The sequence below is a fragment of the Lissotriton helveticus genome, chromosome 3_2 (genome assembly GCF_964261635.1).
Source record: "Lissotriton helveticus chromosome 3_2, aLisHel1.1, whole genome shotgun sequence".
NCBI lineage: Eukaryota > Metazoa > Chordata > Amphibia > Caudata > Salamandridae > Lissotriton > Lissotriton helveticus.
This window is the reverse complement of record NC_136062.1, coordinates 179,230,737-179,247,568: the sequence shown is the minus strand read 5'-3', so window position 1 is coordinate 179,247,568 and position 16,832 is coordinate 179,230,737. Positions and strand designations below refer to the sequence as shown.

At 44.7% G+C, this 16,832-nt stretch overlaps 1 protein-coding gene across 2 annotated transcripts in view; it reads right to left on the bottom strand.

Annotated features, from left to right (window-relative positions):
* Window positions 1-16,832, bottom strand: part of SNX1 (sorting nexin 1) — a 749,531-nt gene that overhangs the window by 468,627 nt on the left and 264,072 nt on the right. For both annotated transcript variants that reach the window (XM_078684988.1, XM_078684989.1), the window contains exon 6: window positions 2,651-2,792. In XM_078684988.1, coding sequence (XP_078541114.1) covers window positions 2,651-2,792 — 142 coding nt within the window. The remainder of the gene's footprint in view (window positions 1-2,650; window positions 2,793-16,832) is intronic.

Below are 16,832 nucleotides of genomic sequence, written 5' to 3'. Positions count from 1 at the left end.
CTTAGCGGAGTCATCTCTATAATCCGCCATGGCATTTTGCGGCATAATGGGCATGGCGGATTATCGAGATGACTCAGCTAAGAAATAATTGGTCGTCTGTATAATATTGTCAAATTGGATAAAAATTATAATCTGGTGGAATAAACTTATGAGGACGAATCTTAAAATTGAAAAAAAAGAAATCCTCATGTATGTCTGTGCCGCTGAATCTCATAGCAAGACTGCAGGCAACGCTTGTTATTTGAATGCTCCTATCTACCTCGCCCTTTGGAGCATCGCTGAAATTTCGTGGCATATTAGCCACCGCCACACAGTCTTCCATACCTTGATAGTGTCTAGAGGATGCCCTGTGTCCACACTATAAGGAGGCAATCTTTTCTCTGTTGGTCCTGAGGTAGGTGGTACAAGCCCACCGAAACGCGCGTCGACCTAGCGTGGAAATTCACTAATACTATCTTTGTACCCTCAGTTACAGAAAAAATAGATTGTTTTGGTTGTATAGTGAAGTGTGTGTAGATGGATGGATGAGTAATGTATGTAGGGTGATAGGTGTGTGGTTATCAGGGTGTTCTTCCTTTTTTTATAAAAAATCTTTTTTGTATATTTGATCTGTAAAATATGTATATGATGAGTTGAATTTTAATGTTGTTAATATGACTAAAAAGAATAATGGATTAAAAAGTAAAAATACATAGAAGAAAACTAATTTTGAGATGCATCCAAAAAAATCAATAAAATATCGAAAATATTTTGACAAAACAAGTGTATCTGTGGTGATCTGAAGGGATCTTTTCTAAAGTATATGAACAATGTCATTTGAGAAAGGATGTTGAGGCCATGAGGGAATTCATTGTATTATTGGCCTTGATATAAGTCTTTGGTGCTGGGCCCAAGGTTGGGGCTTCCAAAGCAGTTTTCAGATTTGGCCATGGCTGGAAGACAGTGGTGGTCCAGCGACCTCTAATAGTGGAAGTGCCGAAAATGTTCTAATCAGCTTGGATGCAGGAGCTGGGGACACAGTACTTATGCGCTGGGCGGATGAGAGCTCCTGCATCTCCATGGCTACCTCCACATCTGAGCAGAAGCTTTCGCAGATTGAGATAGCCTCCTCTTCCTAGACGGTCGGCTCCTATTGGGCGTGTTCTTCAGCAAAAATGTCAGGAGTGCCATCTGCGGTCTTGCGAAACATTTCCAGGCGACTAGCCCTTCGATCTATAAGGATTACATGTGTTGCAGTATGCTTACTTGAGGTCTGGTGAAAGGCACAGGTTGCATACAAGGTGTTAGTCGGTGTGAGGGAATTTTGTGTGGCAATGTGGACAGAATCGAAAAGGCATGCGTTCCATCACCCGCAACATATTATCTCATGGAGCTGGTATGACACTGAAGATAGGCCCAAACTGGCAGTGCCCCAAAAGTTGATCGAACGGACGAAGTTGAACCGACGAGTTGTCGAAAGAACGCAATGAAAGAGCAAATGATCAACAATACCATCAAAGAAAGCAAGAAACCGAAAGATTGAACTCAGTCGAATCATGGAGCAAATGCACACACGTCCTAACCAGATGGCAGAGAGCAAAAAACCTAGCAATAGAGTCCATGCCCATGTGCAATATTACTGAGAAGAAGTTACTCAACTTCCACAAATCCAGACCCAACACAAGATGGCAGGAGCATGCGGAGCATGTGATTCTACAGCAACACAAGCCATCGAACATAAGAGTTTTCACAAACTACCCAGGAAACCAAGAAAACCGAAGTTCCCCAAAAAATACCTAACAAATACATCTTAAAAGCTATGCACTGTGCCAATGGAGGGTGTGCACAGCAGCAGAAATTAGCTCTCTATATTTCAGCTCAGATAAGAACTTAAAATACACAACTGAGACATGAGGGCACCAAGGAAATTACTGTATTAGCATTCTGAGGTAATATATGTTTGGAAAATAGCTAGTGGACAGATTCGGTCTTATTGCAGTAGCTACCTGAAGTTCCACAAAAGGTTTTTGGTCATACAGATGGTGCCTCCGGAAGCACGATTGAGACAGTATCCAGTGTCAGCAGGCAATAAGGTAGAATGCCAATGATTCAGTAGAGTGCTAACTATTGAAGCTCTAAATGAACTATATACCACAAAGATGATTAACATTGTTTTCGATAGCCACAATAAAATTATCTTTTGCATGGAACACATAAAAAGAGTTGCGTTTGTATATTGGGTTGCTTGTGTTCCGGTACAGGGAGGACCTGGCCTCGCAGTTCGGCCTGGACTGTCCCTATTGAAGCAGGGTCAAGACTAATTTGCATATGGCTGGGTCCACACTGAGGGGGCACTGTGTGCCAATGAACAGTGGGTTAGCATGCTACCCAGAGTGATTGCCAGCAGTTGGACAAATTGCCCGCATTCCTACCATCATCTTTTGGGTGCTTGAGTTTTTATATGTCACAGGAGAAGTGCAATCTGTTGGAATAATACATAAAATACAGCAAACAGTACATTGGAACATTCTTAATGATCATTCACACAGCCCAAATCGAAACAGAGTTTCTGGTGGAAAATGTATAAATCAGAATAAATATATAAAGCAGCAGGCATGCACAAGTATCTAGAAACTGGGAACCGCCTAACAGTGCTGAAAGGTTATCTTACCTATTATACTCTTTTCCGGAGGAGGGGGTACTATGAGACCATTTACGGAGTGCTTTTCTGATAGTTTTTCATAAAGTCCAAGGAAGTCACTAAATCTTCTCTTCACAGTGAAATTTTTATTTCTGAACATTGGCAAACTGGTCTGTGGTAGAAACAAGTGTTTGGAAAAACATACAATGTTTTAACGGTAGCAGCAAGATGGTTGAGATGCATTACAGAGTGACTGAAAATGTGGCAAGTAGAGGAAGAACATATTACTTACCTGTAATAACCATATTTTTCCACTGTTGACATTTTCACAGATTCCCCACCTTTTGAATTATTCTACATCGGACTGGGAATCAAGTCAGAAAAAACTGCTTATCTGTAGAACTAGGACCCCATCCTCAACATGTTCTTTACATTTATAAATAGGGAATCTCACTACAGAGAAATTGGGTGCCAGGATACTTTACTGGGAGCAAAAAAAGTTTTGTTTTTTTTAAAACATCGGATTGCCTATCTAATGGCATATTGTTTTTTCTACTTTTCCTGCATCCTTAAGAGGATCCAAGTGAATCAAAGTTTATAACGTGTACATAAAAAGCAGTCCCAGACAATTATGGCTTTATGAATGTAATTCTATACAGGTTATTGTAGATGCCAAATCCCTTGGAGCAACTATGGCTGACAAGAAGGGCTTGAACAAGCAAGCCCATATAGTCCGGCTCACTACAATGAATTTAAATCCGGCCACTCTAAGAAAGAACAATTCGCCAATACCTTCTAGCAATTTCAGCTAGGTCATATAGTCCCTAGTTTACTCATTTCTCAACATCTAGATCAAAAGTCCCTTGATGCCTAAACCTATCCTTATTCTACTCAAATTTTCCTTAGGTGGCTCAGCTTGTATGGATATAACAAATGTGAAGATTTATCACATTTCCGAACTGACTTGCTGTGGCCAGCACTGAAATCCAGAATTGAACTGGAAAATCATTTTCATTACAGAAAGCTGTAAACCATCAAAACACAACTCTAGGAAAAATAAGATAACTACAAAATAAACCAACATGTAAATGTTCTATAAAAATACCATTGCATGAAGAGGAGCAGTTTCGATTGTTTTTCTAGCTGAAAGTACTGGAACTCTTCTAGTAAAAACTTCACTTAACCGCGGGATGACAAAAGGTGATGCAAAATTTAATTCAACTGGTGAAGGCCAGTTAGGATGTTTCACAGACCCCTCGACTTAACTAAATGAGACAAAGACTCAGTCTTCCATATCTCATTATTTATGTATGGCTTGTAATGGAGAGCATTCTTTACATTCAACATATGGAGGTACATTTCTGCTAAAGAGGGTAGACCGACTGTTTCACAAAGATTTAAGTTTGTAGGCACATTAGGAGCAAAGGAATGTGTACTTACCTGTAAAGCTAATTCTTAACATTGGGTATTCTCTATGAATACAAAACACAGGAGAATGATTCTACGCACAGGCAGATCCCCGGAACACAATTAAAAATTAAAATTAAAAAAGAAAACGCATATAAGAGGCAACGTTATCTAGATATTCTCTTTTTTGGTTGTAAAAATGAATTTCAATTAGCCAATTTGGCAACAGATGTGTTTGACTGAGAGCATCACTAATGTAGACCCTTCTAAAAAACCCTCTAGGGAAAAGGTTGCCTTTGTGGGGCCGAGTTCAACATTGTGCCAATTAGATATTGCAATTAAGATAAGGCACTTCAAAGCTGGCAGCCTTACTGGCATGCAGTGCAGGGCCAGTGTGATAATCTGCTATGATTCAGATACAGTGAAAAACGATTGCCTTAATGCCAAAGCCCAAGGAAGCGGGCCACAAATGGGTTTTTCATGGATTCAGAGGGGACGCCTACGGCAGACAACAAGGATTAAAGGAAAGTATGTTCCCTACAAATATATGGATTGCAGATTCTTTAAGTGTTTATGATAAGAGAATCTGGATGTTCCTCAAGACAAGAGGATAACGTTATACATAAGTCCTTTATTGCCATGACAGACAACTCTTTTAAAGCCCAAAACTGACAGGACTGAAATTCTAGAATTCTCTATTTAAACCCTAACAACCTCCATCTCTTCTTCTTTGCATCAGCTCCATGACTAGGAAACAAACTGAATCTTTCCTCTTTCTTGTTTGTAGTACTGAAGATTTTTATGAACATTAACAACCATTTACAAAGACCTAACTGCCAATATGTCAAAGAAAATAAAAACGAAAAGAAGTTAACTGAAGATAGCGGAGTTATCCCTGTGTTTAAACCACTGATCACAGTATAGGGAGGGATAATGATAGCCTCTGTCTCTTTAGTAAAACCCTAATTTTCCGATCATAAGCATTTGGAGAATCTACAATTTAAGTTAAGCCCGAAGCCTACCATTATGCATGTTCAAATCTAAAGACAACGTCATCTGAGTTTTCCAAAATTTAGCAAAAAGTGAGTACCAATCGGGAATCACTAAGGTAACCTACAAAAAATGCACCTGCTGAAAAAATTCCAGCAGCCATAACCGACTTAACCAAATGAGGTGAAAACTTCTTCAAATCACTGTCTGAACCCAACTTATAAATAAACAACAAGAATCCACCTGATCAGGTAGTGTGTTCCCTACTGTGGTGGGGAGCACAGTGTTTTTTAAATACCGCTCACACACCAAAAGGACCCTTGGTGTCATGCTTCATCATTGGGGTCTTCGTACCCCTCTACGGGATGCGGCGTGCTGCGACCTACGACTACGTGGGAGCACTAATAAAGACTATGCGTGGTGCGTGTGAGGGTTGTTTTATGTTAGTACGTGGTGGAGCAATGTAAGTGAGTGAGTGGTTAAAAAGTGCCTGGCTCGTAGGGTAAGTCAGAAAGCAATTTTAATGAGCCCCTGGGCTGGTACTGTTAAAAAAGGTGCAGGGCGAGGTGGTTTTATGTGATATTAAGCACATCGCCTCTTGGGGTGCGTCGAAATGTTTCGGAGATCAACTCCTTCTTCAGGACAGGGTGCACCACACCCCACCTTACTCACGTTTCTCTAAGTAAAAAAGTGTATATTTGCACATAAACGTGGAAGGAACCTAAAAGACATTAGTCCACACTCGTCCAAAAGATTGCCAACCTTACACACCTTCCATGCATGGCATACAAGGTCAATTCCCATGTGGCAACTGTAGCAGTTGTCACCTCACAAAAAAGAGCAACCAACTAACTTTCAGAAATGGCACAACATGGGAACAAAGAAAACTGACAAACTGCAACAGCAAAAATGTAATTTACTTAATTACATGCCCATGTGCCTTGGAGTACGTAGGGATGACAAACAGGACCATAAAAACTCGTATGAATGAACACAAGAGTAATATCAGATGCAAAAAGAGTACAACGAAGATGTCAATGCATTTTTTTTAAACCCAACATTGTGTTAATGATATAAATTAGACTGTGATTGAAAAATTGCAGTCAGAAATTGGGCTTTTTCAAAAAGAGCAACGTTGGGTGTTCCGCCTTGGCACACACATTGATGGGCTCAATGATGAAATCCCATGGGGCCAATTCACCTGAATCAGTAGCCAAACCCCATCAATATCAAATGAGACATGTATCTTAATGAAACAGGGATCATGTTACTTGACTACCTTGGATGGTGGATATTCAAAACACTTCTATGTAATATTGAGTTATTTCACTAAACCCAATATCATATCCACGACGGGGAACAAACTCATTTACACATGCCCCTTTTTGGTCATTTATCGTTTATAAATTGCATTAAAATGTCACACGTTATGTGGGTTTCTCATTCTACATTAATACCCCACTCTTCGGCATTTTCCTTAGACACGGCGAATCGTCATATAAGGAACACTGCCTCAATGTGCTAGTGTTAATAACATTCCAGAGAAAAGCGCATGCGCGAGCCAGAGACACCGCCTTTTTTCCAGGAATGCAGGAGTTAAACCACACGCGCAAACAAAAGACGGAGGCCCATTTTCAGACGCGCATGAGTCATCGGAACTACAAACATGATCAGAACTATAGCGCTGACAGAACGGACAAACGGAATACCTATATTAGGCCCTTCCGCTAATTACACTATCAATTAACTCTACAAATGAGCTTTGGTAGAGACCATAAATACCTCCCCTCCGACGCACTACCGCATTCACAGCGGAGCCGCGTTCGGGGAAGCAAGGAGATTCCAATTGCTGCTACTCGTGAGTATAAACAGATGGATAGATGGGACCATTATGAAGCATTTATCTGTAAGTACCAACAACTGCTATACTCCTCATTACTTTCAGGGAAATGTTGGGCCAGAGCAACAACCCCCAACGTTCGGAGGCTCATGAGGCATTGTACCAGAGAACTAAAAGTATGCCTTTTTCCTTTACTTTACCATCCACTATTTCACCACGCTACAAGCTATGTCCTAGAGGCACGAAGGGTCCATTCCTCTAGAGTGTGTGTTTTATGTTAAATGTGCGTTTGTAATGTCTATGTCCTTTTTTACAGGGTCACCTGCTCGAGTAGAATGACATGAACTGTCTAGTGACACCACACTATATATTTATATATTCATTTTGTTACAGGTCACTGTACCATGTATCATGATAAGGAGTGAAGTACTACATTGCAGTCTTTTCTTCCCTTTTCTTTACAGGTTTTTTGCAGATTGGCATTGAACTCCATTTAAATCTGTAGGCACACTATAGTTCTACACCTCCACTCTACTTTGTAAATACACTTTTTTACTTAGAGAAACGTGAGTAAGGTGGGGTGTGGCGCACCCTGTCCTGAAGGAGTAGTTGATCTCCGAAACATGTTGACGCACCCCAAGAGGTGATGTGCTTAATATCACATAAAACCACCTCACCCTGCACCTTTTTTAACAGTACCAGCCCGGGGGCTCATTAAAATTACTTTCTGACTTACCCTACGAGCCAGGCACTTTTTAACCACTCACTCACTTACATTGCTCCACCACGTACTCACATAAAACAACCCTCACACGCACCACGCATAGTCTTTATTAGTGCTCCCACGTAGTCGTAGGTTGCAGCACGCCGCATCCCATAGAGGGGTGCGAAGACCCCATTGATGAAGCATGACACCAAGGGTCCTTTTGGTGTGTGAGGGGTATTTAAAAAACACTATGTGCTCCCCACCACAGTAGGGAACACACTACCTGATCAGGTGTATTCTTGTTGTTTAGGAATCCACCCATTACCTCTCCCTCTCCCCCTTTTGTTATTTATGAACCCAACTTATAATCACAGCTGTATCTACCACATCACAGGTTTACACCCACGACAATAAGTTACCTCACCCCACCCTTCAAAAACTCTTTCTTCCTTCATATTTTTTAATCCAACGCACCAAACACACATGGACATTTATCACATCTACGGAAGAACATGTTCAGATGGAGTCTTTGTTTAGCAAGTCGCCTGACACACAACTCCACCCAGGTTATAACATCTGTTAGTTACCTTCAAAGCCCAACTATCAGAAACTCCGCAGAATGACAAACAACGTAAAGTCGTCAACTTCAAACAATTGCTGCAACAACAAAAAACTACTACTTGACCACTTGGCCACCAAATCCAAAACCAATTTAACATCAAAAAGTGCATCATACTTCATTCCAAAAGAAATCATATTTTGCCTTCGGAGGTCTCCTCAACCTAATACCTTTCATCAACCTGGAAAACCAAAGTATTGTTACCAATGGACTTACCTTCTACCAATTTATACCCTGCTGAAACTGCTGGGCTACAACAAATTAAAGTTCGATAGTTCAAATCTTTTTAATAGAAACTTGACAAAAGTTTTGGCACATCTACAGCAGATGCTTCCAAAAGATCGAATCCCACTTTCATACATCCAAGTACCCAGGTCTTACAAAATCCTATATATATGGGTCTTGTGCCCAAGGCCAACTACTCACTCACGAGCTCCTCTCACTCCCGCAAAAGGCCTCCAAACTCTCTTGCTCTACGAACATTTTCCAGGCAAGACTATTTAGGATTTTAGGCGCAAACTAAGAGTGGAAGTAAATAACCTAAAGAACACATCCATGAACAGCCAGTATGCACTGGTTGTGCAAGAAAGAAGATTTAATTACCCAGTTTCCACTACATGACGCACCTCTCCTTCAGGACCTAGCAACAAACTGTGCAGCAGGAACCTCCAGTGCCAATTACAACAAACCTGGAAACCATGGCTCAGCTACCCAAAAAGGAAATTCTAGCACTATCTGGCACCCCTGTCTCCTGACAGTGAAGAAACCCCTCTCCATATCATTGCAAAAAGGTAGAAACGCATAATCTTTCAGATCCCTCCAGTTCTGCATAAACGTATTCACCGCCAGCTCTTTTGAATCTGACCTCGAACTGAAATAACTTTGAATCTATGTCAACCTTGAATCAAACAGATCTACCTTCAATGGACGCTAAATTCGCAAAAGCTTATTGAATACCTACTTACTTAACTTTGACCAAACAATTTATATAACATACAGCAGAAACACTGCTCATCTTCAAAAATACTGAACACAAGTAAATCTGCTTTAATCTGTAGACAATGCACCTGTAACTTCTCCTTTAAAGATTATCTGTCTCCTTTAAAGATCATCTGCCTTCATTCTCCAAGACCTGAATCATTGCTCCCACATGCCGACCTACATTAGATTGCATCACAAAACCCAGACTTACACTAAAAGCATCACAACCATTTCAGGGCTACAAATTATGGTCATAATGTTTCTTCAGTAAAAGAACTTGATAACTTAAAGGGCAATCTAGGCGATCTAAAATACCAAGTGTATATCTAAAATATCTAAAAGGATGCCTAAACATTTAATCTGCATTGTGCAAAGTATGGAGGTATCCAGTGTAATTAAAAAAAGTTAATGACCCAAGGTATCTAAATATGCCTTTCAGGCTAGATATAGTACAGGAGGGTTAACCGTTCGAGATTTTTAAAACAATATGTTTAGACAGTCATCAGTGTTGTTTAAGGCAGTGCAGAGACATCTAGGCTACCTATGTGCAAATTAAAGGATATTCCGGCAAACTGAGAGTTGCCTCACTAAACCAAACGACACACAATTGATGTACAGAGTGCAGAACAAATTCATCCCCAGTCAACAGATCTGGGTTAAATGCAGTATTCTTTTGCTCACAATGCCACCCCAGTTTAGACCTGGCCATATGCAAGTCAGTCTTGACTCTGTGCCTCATGAGAACAGTCCAGCCCGAACTGCCAAGCCAGGTCATCCCTGGACCAGAAAAAAGCATCCTAGGACCAGTTTAGGGGTTTCACCCCTAAACAGCCAGGATAGCTTGTCTCCAGTGGCATGGAGAGCAGTTCGGGCTGTGCATATGGTGGGTTCAAACTGTAATGGCATGGGGAGCTAAAAATCGATGGATTTAGACCCAGATCTCTGTACTGGGGAGAATGTATGACATTGTTCTGCATTCTGTCCATCAAGTGTTCTTTTAGCATTTGTCACCAAACCAAACAGCAGTAGCAGTTAAAACAAAACCAGAGTGAGATTGTCATGGGCATTTAGTTAAGTTGTATGAGAGATTAGCAGTTTTTTTTATCTAATCAAACAGCCATACCGGCCATGATGGTCATAAAAGTTTATGGTGCAGTTCAGCATTCATCAGTGCATTTAAGGAGTGGGCATAACATAGCTCTTCGCTGAGCCTTCAGCTCCTTACAGACACACATCAAGTGTGCCAGGTCTTCTTTCCCTTTATCGCGCAGCCGGCAATTGGTCATAGTGGTGGTGCATTTCCAGAGTGGATGGTGTAGAAGTGACAGTAATAAGCCCATTCGGTATCTCAGAAAATCTTTTTTTATTGAGTTTGTGTATCCCGTTTTAAAGTAGGGCTGAGGTGTTGTTTTGCCGTAGCTGTATAGCATGTAGAAGCCGTATCACCTGTTGATTTGTCCTCAGTTGACAAAACCAATTTGATAGTTGTATTTACTAGCTTTTTGTAACTAGTGTGAGTTGCCGATGTTTCCTAAAAGGTCCTGAAGGACTGGCTGAGTGACTGATTCATTACGATAGCCAGGAGACTTCCTCCTGGTCGACCATTCCAGCCATGTTAGGTTAAAAAAATGTATACAGCGCACGAATACCCTCGGGTGTCTTGGCGCATCTACTGCTACATACTGTCCTCGGTGCTACTACTGCTGCAAAAGCCAGGTCTTCAGTTGTTTCCTGAATTCGAGAACGGGGGGAATTTCTCTGAGATACGAGGGAAGGGAATTACATTCCTTGTCCAGAATCAGTCTTGCAGCAGCGTTTTGTACTGCCTGTAACTTCCTAAGGAGGGTGGGTTGCACATTAACGTACAGTCCATTACAGTAGTCTAGTTTAGACAAGACTAAGGAGGTTACAACTGTCTTTCTGCAGGGTTTAGGGATGAACTGCAACATTTTCCTTATAGTCTTAATCATAAAGAACGAAGAAGACACAACCTTGGAGACTTGAGCTTTAAAGCTAAGTTTTTCATCTATGATAACCCCAAGATTTTTTGCTTTATCTACCGGGGTAGGGAGGGAATCAAGATTATCTGGCCACTAAGCTGGGGACCAAGGTGGAAAGAGGTTTCCAAACATAATCACCTCCGTTTTGCTTGAGTTTAATTTCAAGCAGTGAGTACTCATCCAGTGACTTAAGGAAAGCAGACAGTCACAGAGTTTTAATGAGTGATTAATGTCCTTATCCACTGTCGAGATCACCAGCCGGGTGTCGTCGGCGCACGATGTAGGAATCAAATGAAAACTTATCAATGGTGCTAATTCCGCTACATAAATATTAAAGAGTGTAGGGTTCAACGATGAGCCCTGCAGAACACCACAAGGAAGGGTGAAAGGTGCCGACTTAAATTTGCCCAAATGAACTGATAGGGTCCTCTCTGATAAGAACAATGTCAACAGGGAGAGGGCTTTACCTCCTATCCCAATTTCTTGTAGACGGTGAACCAGAAGAGTATGGTCCACAGTATCGAATGCAGCAGATCGGTCAAGCAGCACCAAGGCTTCTGACCCACCGCTGTCTAGTGAGGAGCAGATTTCGTTTGTACTTTTAATCAGAGCTACTCTGTACTATGGTTAGCTCTAAAGCCAAACTGGCTGTAATCTAAAATCTAATTAGTTGCAATAAAAGTGGAGAGTTCCGCATTCATGGTTTTCTCAATTATCTTAGCCGGAAGAGGGATTCTCGCAATAGGTAGTTGGCTGTATCAGTTGCATCCAAATTGTTTTTGTTTTTTTTGTTTTTTTTAGAAGACGCAGGATACAAGCCGGCTTCCATACAATGGGAAAGGATCCTTGTTCTATGATCTGGTTAAATATATTAGATAGGTGTGGTCCAATAAAATTGAAAATATTTTGTAGGATCTTAGGAGGGCAAGGAACTTCCGGAGAGCCTGACTTGGCCATGGAGATCAGTTTAGTGATTGCATAGGAGTAGTCAGCGAGAAGTTAAAAGGAGATACATTTTCACTGATTTCTTGTTCAAAATTGTTACCATTTGATGTAGAGTGAGTGAACTGATCATAGATTTGGTCTACCGTTGTTCTAATGGAGAGAGCTAAAGCATCATAGAATTCTTGATTAAAATTAACAGTCTGTGGAGGAGCCACAACAGCGACCAAGATGGCCACTTAGGGACTCGGCTCCGCCGACCTACCTCTCCGGCCGCTACATCCTGCCCATTATCCTGAGCCCCAAACACTCTCCCTGGTAGGAGAGCTGCAGCGACACCCGCGGGTGTTGTTTTGATGCGCCCCCGAGGTCCGGCGGCGAAGAGAAGCCGTGGTGAAGATTGGGGCCTACTTCCTCTGGGAAGCCGGGACCTCGAGTAGTGGCGCGGCAGCCCTCCAATGCAACAACATCGGCCATTGCGGGCCGGGTGGGGTCGGCCCGATTTTGATATGAGCCGCGATCGGCCCGCGATATGCTGCAGGCCCTACAACATTAAAGCACAGACTGGGCAGTAGAGGAGGGGCACAGGCACAGAACTACCTGCTACACCTGCCTGATTGCTCGCAAGTGCTCCGGGAGAGTTTGGCTGCCCCTGGAGACTGCCCGTTGAATGATGTGATCCTGCTACATGGATCTGGCTGGCTGGCTGACTGGCTGCCTGCCCCCCCTCGCTGCCCCCCTCCCCCCCCGAGACACAGGGAGTGCTCTTTCCCCACTTGCCATAGTTTTGGAGCGGCGCCTTGGAGAACCGGGCGTTGGCTGTCGCAGTGACCCGGCACTGGAGACCTGGACAGTGGCGCGGCCCCGGGGAGCAGTAAAAGTGGGGTCACCCAGAGAAGCCACATAGCAGCTAGAGGCGGTGAGGAGGACCGCTCAGCCGGGAATATTGGCGTGGCTGATCCCTGGGGGGGGGCCCTGCTGGCATCATGTAAGTGGCCAGAGGCAGGAATACGCCGCGGGAGATAACCCTGGAGTCCACCCGGCGCGAGAGATGCCTAAGGACTGGCGGATACTACCAGAGAGAGCAGTGAGGTGTTGCTGGACATAATTTCAGACGTGGTAAGGAGCCGCCCGGGAGAGCTTTTGTGGACACCAGCTGTAAAGGTGTGGAGATCCCAGTTGGGGTGCTGGCCAAAACGTCTGCTCTGTGCTACGGAGGACCTTGCCGAGGGGTTGGATATACCGCGCTGGGCTACGTGATATTTTGACTGTTGGGGAGTATTGAAAGCGGTGAAGAACCCCTGGATAATGCAGCACCTCCCCGAGAGTTCGACAGTCTGAGAGGAGCGGCCCGGACTGGGCGACTGGACGTGGCCAGGTAGAAGCGAGTGGGGCGAGATTGAAAGCAGCCCGTTGTTGGATATCCGGGGCGGGCGGAGAAACTGCGACCCTGACGATAGGTGTGGAGAAGAGGTACTTGTCATCGAAAGGCAGGATGGTGTCAAAAACAGACTCGGATAAATCCCTGCCCAAGTCCACTAGGGGAGCCAGCCTCAATCAATACAACAAATTGGATCGCTATACTCTGCCTAAATGGTCCCCGATAGATTCGAAAAGAGGCCCGGGGGGGGGGGGGTCACTCCTTCCAGGGACGAGCCGACGGATCTCATGGGTGCCATTACTGGAGTTCAGACATCCATGGGCCAGAAGATGGAGGCCCTGAACACTAAACTTGATACCGTTACCATTGAAGTGGGGCTGATAAGAGCGGATCTCACAAAGGCAAGTGAGAAAGTCAAATCGCTAGAAGTTAAGACAGCTAGCCTCATAGATGATGTGAACCTGTTGCAGCAAGAGGTGCGTAATCTTAAGGCCTCAAGGGTTCTTACCGATCGTAAGCTTGATGATTATGAAGGAAAGGCACGTCGCAACAACGTTCGTATACTGGGGGTGCCAGAGAAGTCGGAAGGTCAAACACCGGATCTATTTATTGAGAATCTCATTCTTAACCACCTCAAACCTAAAGGTCTTAGCAATTTCTTCACGGTGGAATGTGCCCACAGGGTCCCGGGAGGTAGACCTCAACCGGGGGCACTACCCCTTCCTATGATCCCTAGAGTTTTGAACTTTCGAGACACAGATGTGATCCTCCAGGCGGCCCGAACCGGAGCTCCATTGCGATTCGAAAATGCAGATATCTCCTTCTTCCCGGATTTTACCCAAACGGTACAAAAGCAACGACAAGGCTTCTTGGCGGTGAAGAAGAAACAGAGACAAGGGTATAAAGTATGCTATGATGTTTCCAGCCCGCCTCCGGGTGGAGCTCAACGGGAAGGCCTGTTTTTTTTACAATCCTGAGGTGGTAGCGGATTGGTTAGATAGTACCCACATGCCAGCCTCCAAGAATCAAGACCGAGCAGTGGCGGATGAACAGTGATTTTGTAAATATGGGGACTTAAATGGCTTGAATTGCAGTAAATAGCTGTGAGTTTAGGGGGGCATGTAAATTGTTCCCCTGCCTAGCCAAGTTCTGAAAGTAAACTCAGTGGATTGATCAGTGCAGGGGCGGCGATGATAGGTCGGGGGGGGGAGGGGTAAGGGGTAGCGGGTCAGCCCAATGGCCCTCCTCTGTTTTCTACTTTTAGTGAACGATAGATTAGATTGGGGCGACAAGCAGACTGCTAGTTGGGGATGAGTGTTAGCTACATGCAGGGGTTAAGTATCTGGGAGTGTGGGTGGCCCTTCTGCCGGAGCTAGAATGGGCCCTTAACATCACCCCCCTGGTTACCCGGATGAAAACTGACCTTAGAAATTGGCAATCTCTCCCCCTTAATCCGCTGGGTAGAAGCGCTCTTTTCAAGATGATGATCCTCCCCCGCTTTCTCTAAATCCTACAGGACACCTCGGTCCCCCCTCCCCAGTAGCTGGTTTAGGGAGCTTGACGGCACACTCATTCGGTTTCTGTGGGGTGGCGGAAGGTCGCGTATGTCCCTGTCCCATTGCCGGATCCCCCCCTTCAACGGTGGAATGGGAGTCACCAACCTTCATTTTTACTATTTAGCTACCAAACTCAGTGATCCATGATTGGTTCGCGGGCGGCTGGTCCGACCCAGCCTACCGGGTGGAGCTTACAACCCTAGACTTTCCACAGATCCAAAGCTTCTTATACGGCTCCCCGGTGCCACACACCCTGCCCCCTCTCACCAGATCGGTCCTCATGGCCTGGCGCTCTGCCTTACTCTTGGTGGCCTGGGACTGGAAACTGACCTTTGGCATGGCACCTCGTTGAGCGAGGCTTCATCCCTGGAGGGCTTCCGCCGTTGGGACCTCTTGGGGATAACACAACTCGGTGACGTGTGGGTAGGGGATCATATGCGCTCCTTTTCTGATATACAACAAAGACACACCCTTCTACACTCCCACCTCTACAAATAGTTGCAACTCCGCCACGCCCTTCTCATACACCTTCCAGCGCCTACCTCCCTCCCGGAATTTAGCCCCCTAGAGGCACGGGTCATGATGGGTGACCTGGGGAGAGGGGGGGTGTCCCGTATATACTGCGCCCTGGTAAATAACTGGCCCACCTCATTAGACCGGCTCAGGGAGAGATGGGAGGGTTGGGTGGGTCCTTTGGACGAAGCAGACTGGCGTGACGCCCTTATGGCGCCCAAAACCCTGACCACATCTTCCAAACTACGCTTGGTCCAGCTTTACTATCTCCATGCGGCCTACCTCAACCCGGCGCACCTATTTCGCGCTGGCATAAGAGCCTCCCCGGATTGCGCGCGCTACTCTGGTGCACCAGCAGACTTCTACCATATGGTGTGGCTATGCCCGGCCCTGAATTCGTTCTGGGGGGGGGGGGGTGGGGGGGGTGGATCGGGAGATCACGCAGGTCTTGGGATGGGTGGTTCCCCACGACCCGAAGCACTTACTCCTGGGGTTATTTGACGGCCTGGACGGCTCCCGAGCTGATAGGCGCCTCCTGGGAACAGCGTTAGTGGTAACGAAGCGTGATATAGCTGCTAGATGGTCACAAGTCGAGGCACCAACATTGCAGAACTGGAGGAGGGGGGTGGACTCGTGTGGGGTGCAGGAGGAGTCCCTCTTCGAAGCTCGGGGGTGCCCAGAGATGTTCAACAGAGTGTGGGGCAATTGGTTTGGCCTGCTTCCAACTTGAGGGACTTTGATCCGTTCTGCCGGTCTGGTGTAACAGGACTAATTTTCTATCTAAGCGTGGCTAATGTGATGTGTGTGGTCATCAGGGGGGAACAGGGGGGTTTGTACATGTGATATGTGACTTGTTACCAATGAATTTACTTTGTACCCAAAACTTTAATAAAAATGTGATTATCAAAAAAAAAAAAGCTAATTAATAATATGGAAGATCCACTTGGGAGCATTAGAACAGCTTGGGGAGCGGATTGATTGGAGCTGGATGATGAGCATTGGTTAGAGGCGGTTTCCTCCCCCAAGGTGGTTGCGGTTCAGAGGAGGCTTAGATTGGTACAACTTAAAATCCTACATAGATCATATGTCACAGGGCCTAGACTGGTGAACATGGGGAGAGCGACGAGTGGAGACTGTAGGAGAGGTTGTGGTGAATTGGGCACTTTCATGCATATTCTATGGCACTGTGATGAGATACAAAATTATTGGATGAAAATACACGATGTGATCAAAGACGTGCTGGGGGAGGAGATACGACCGGAGGCCCGCAGATGTAT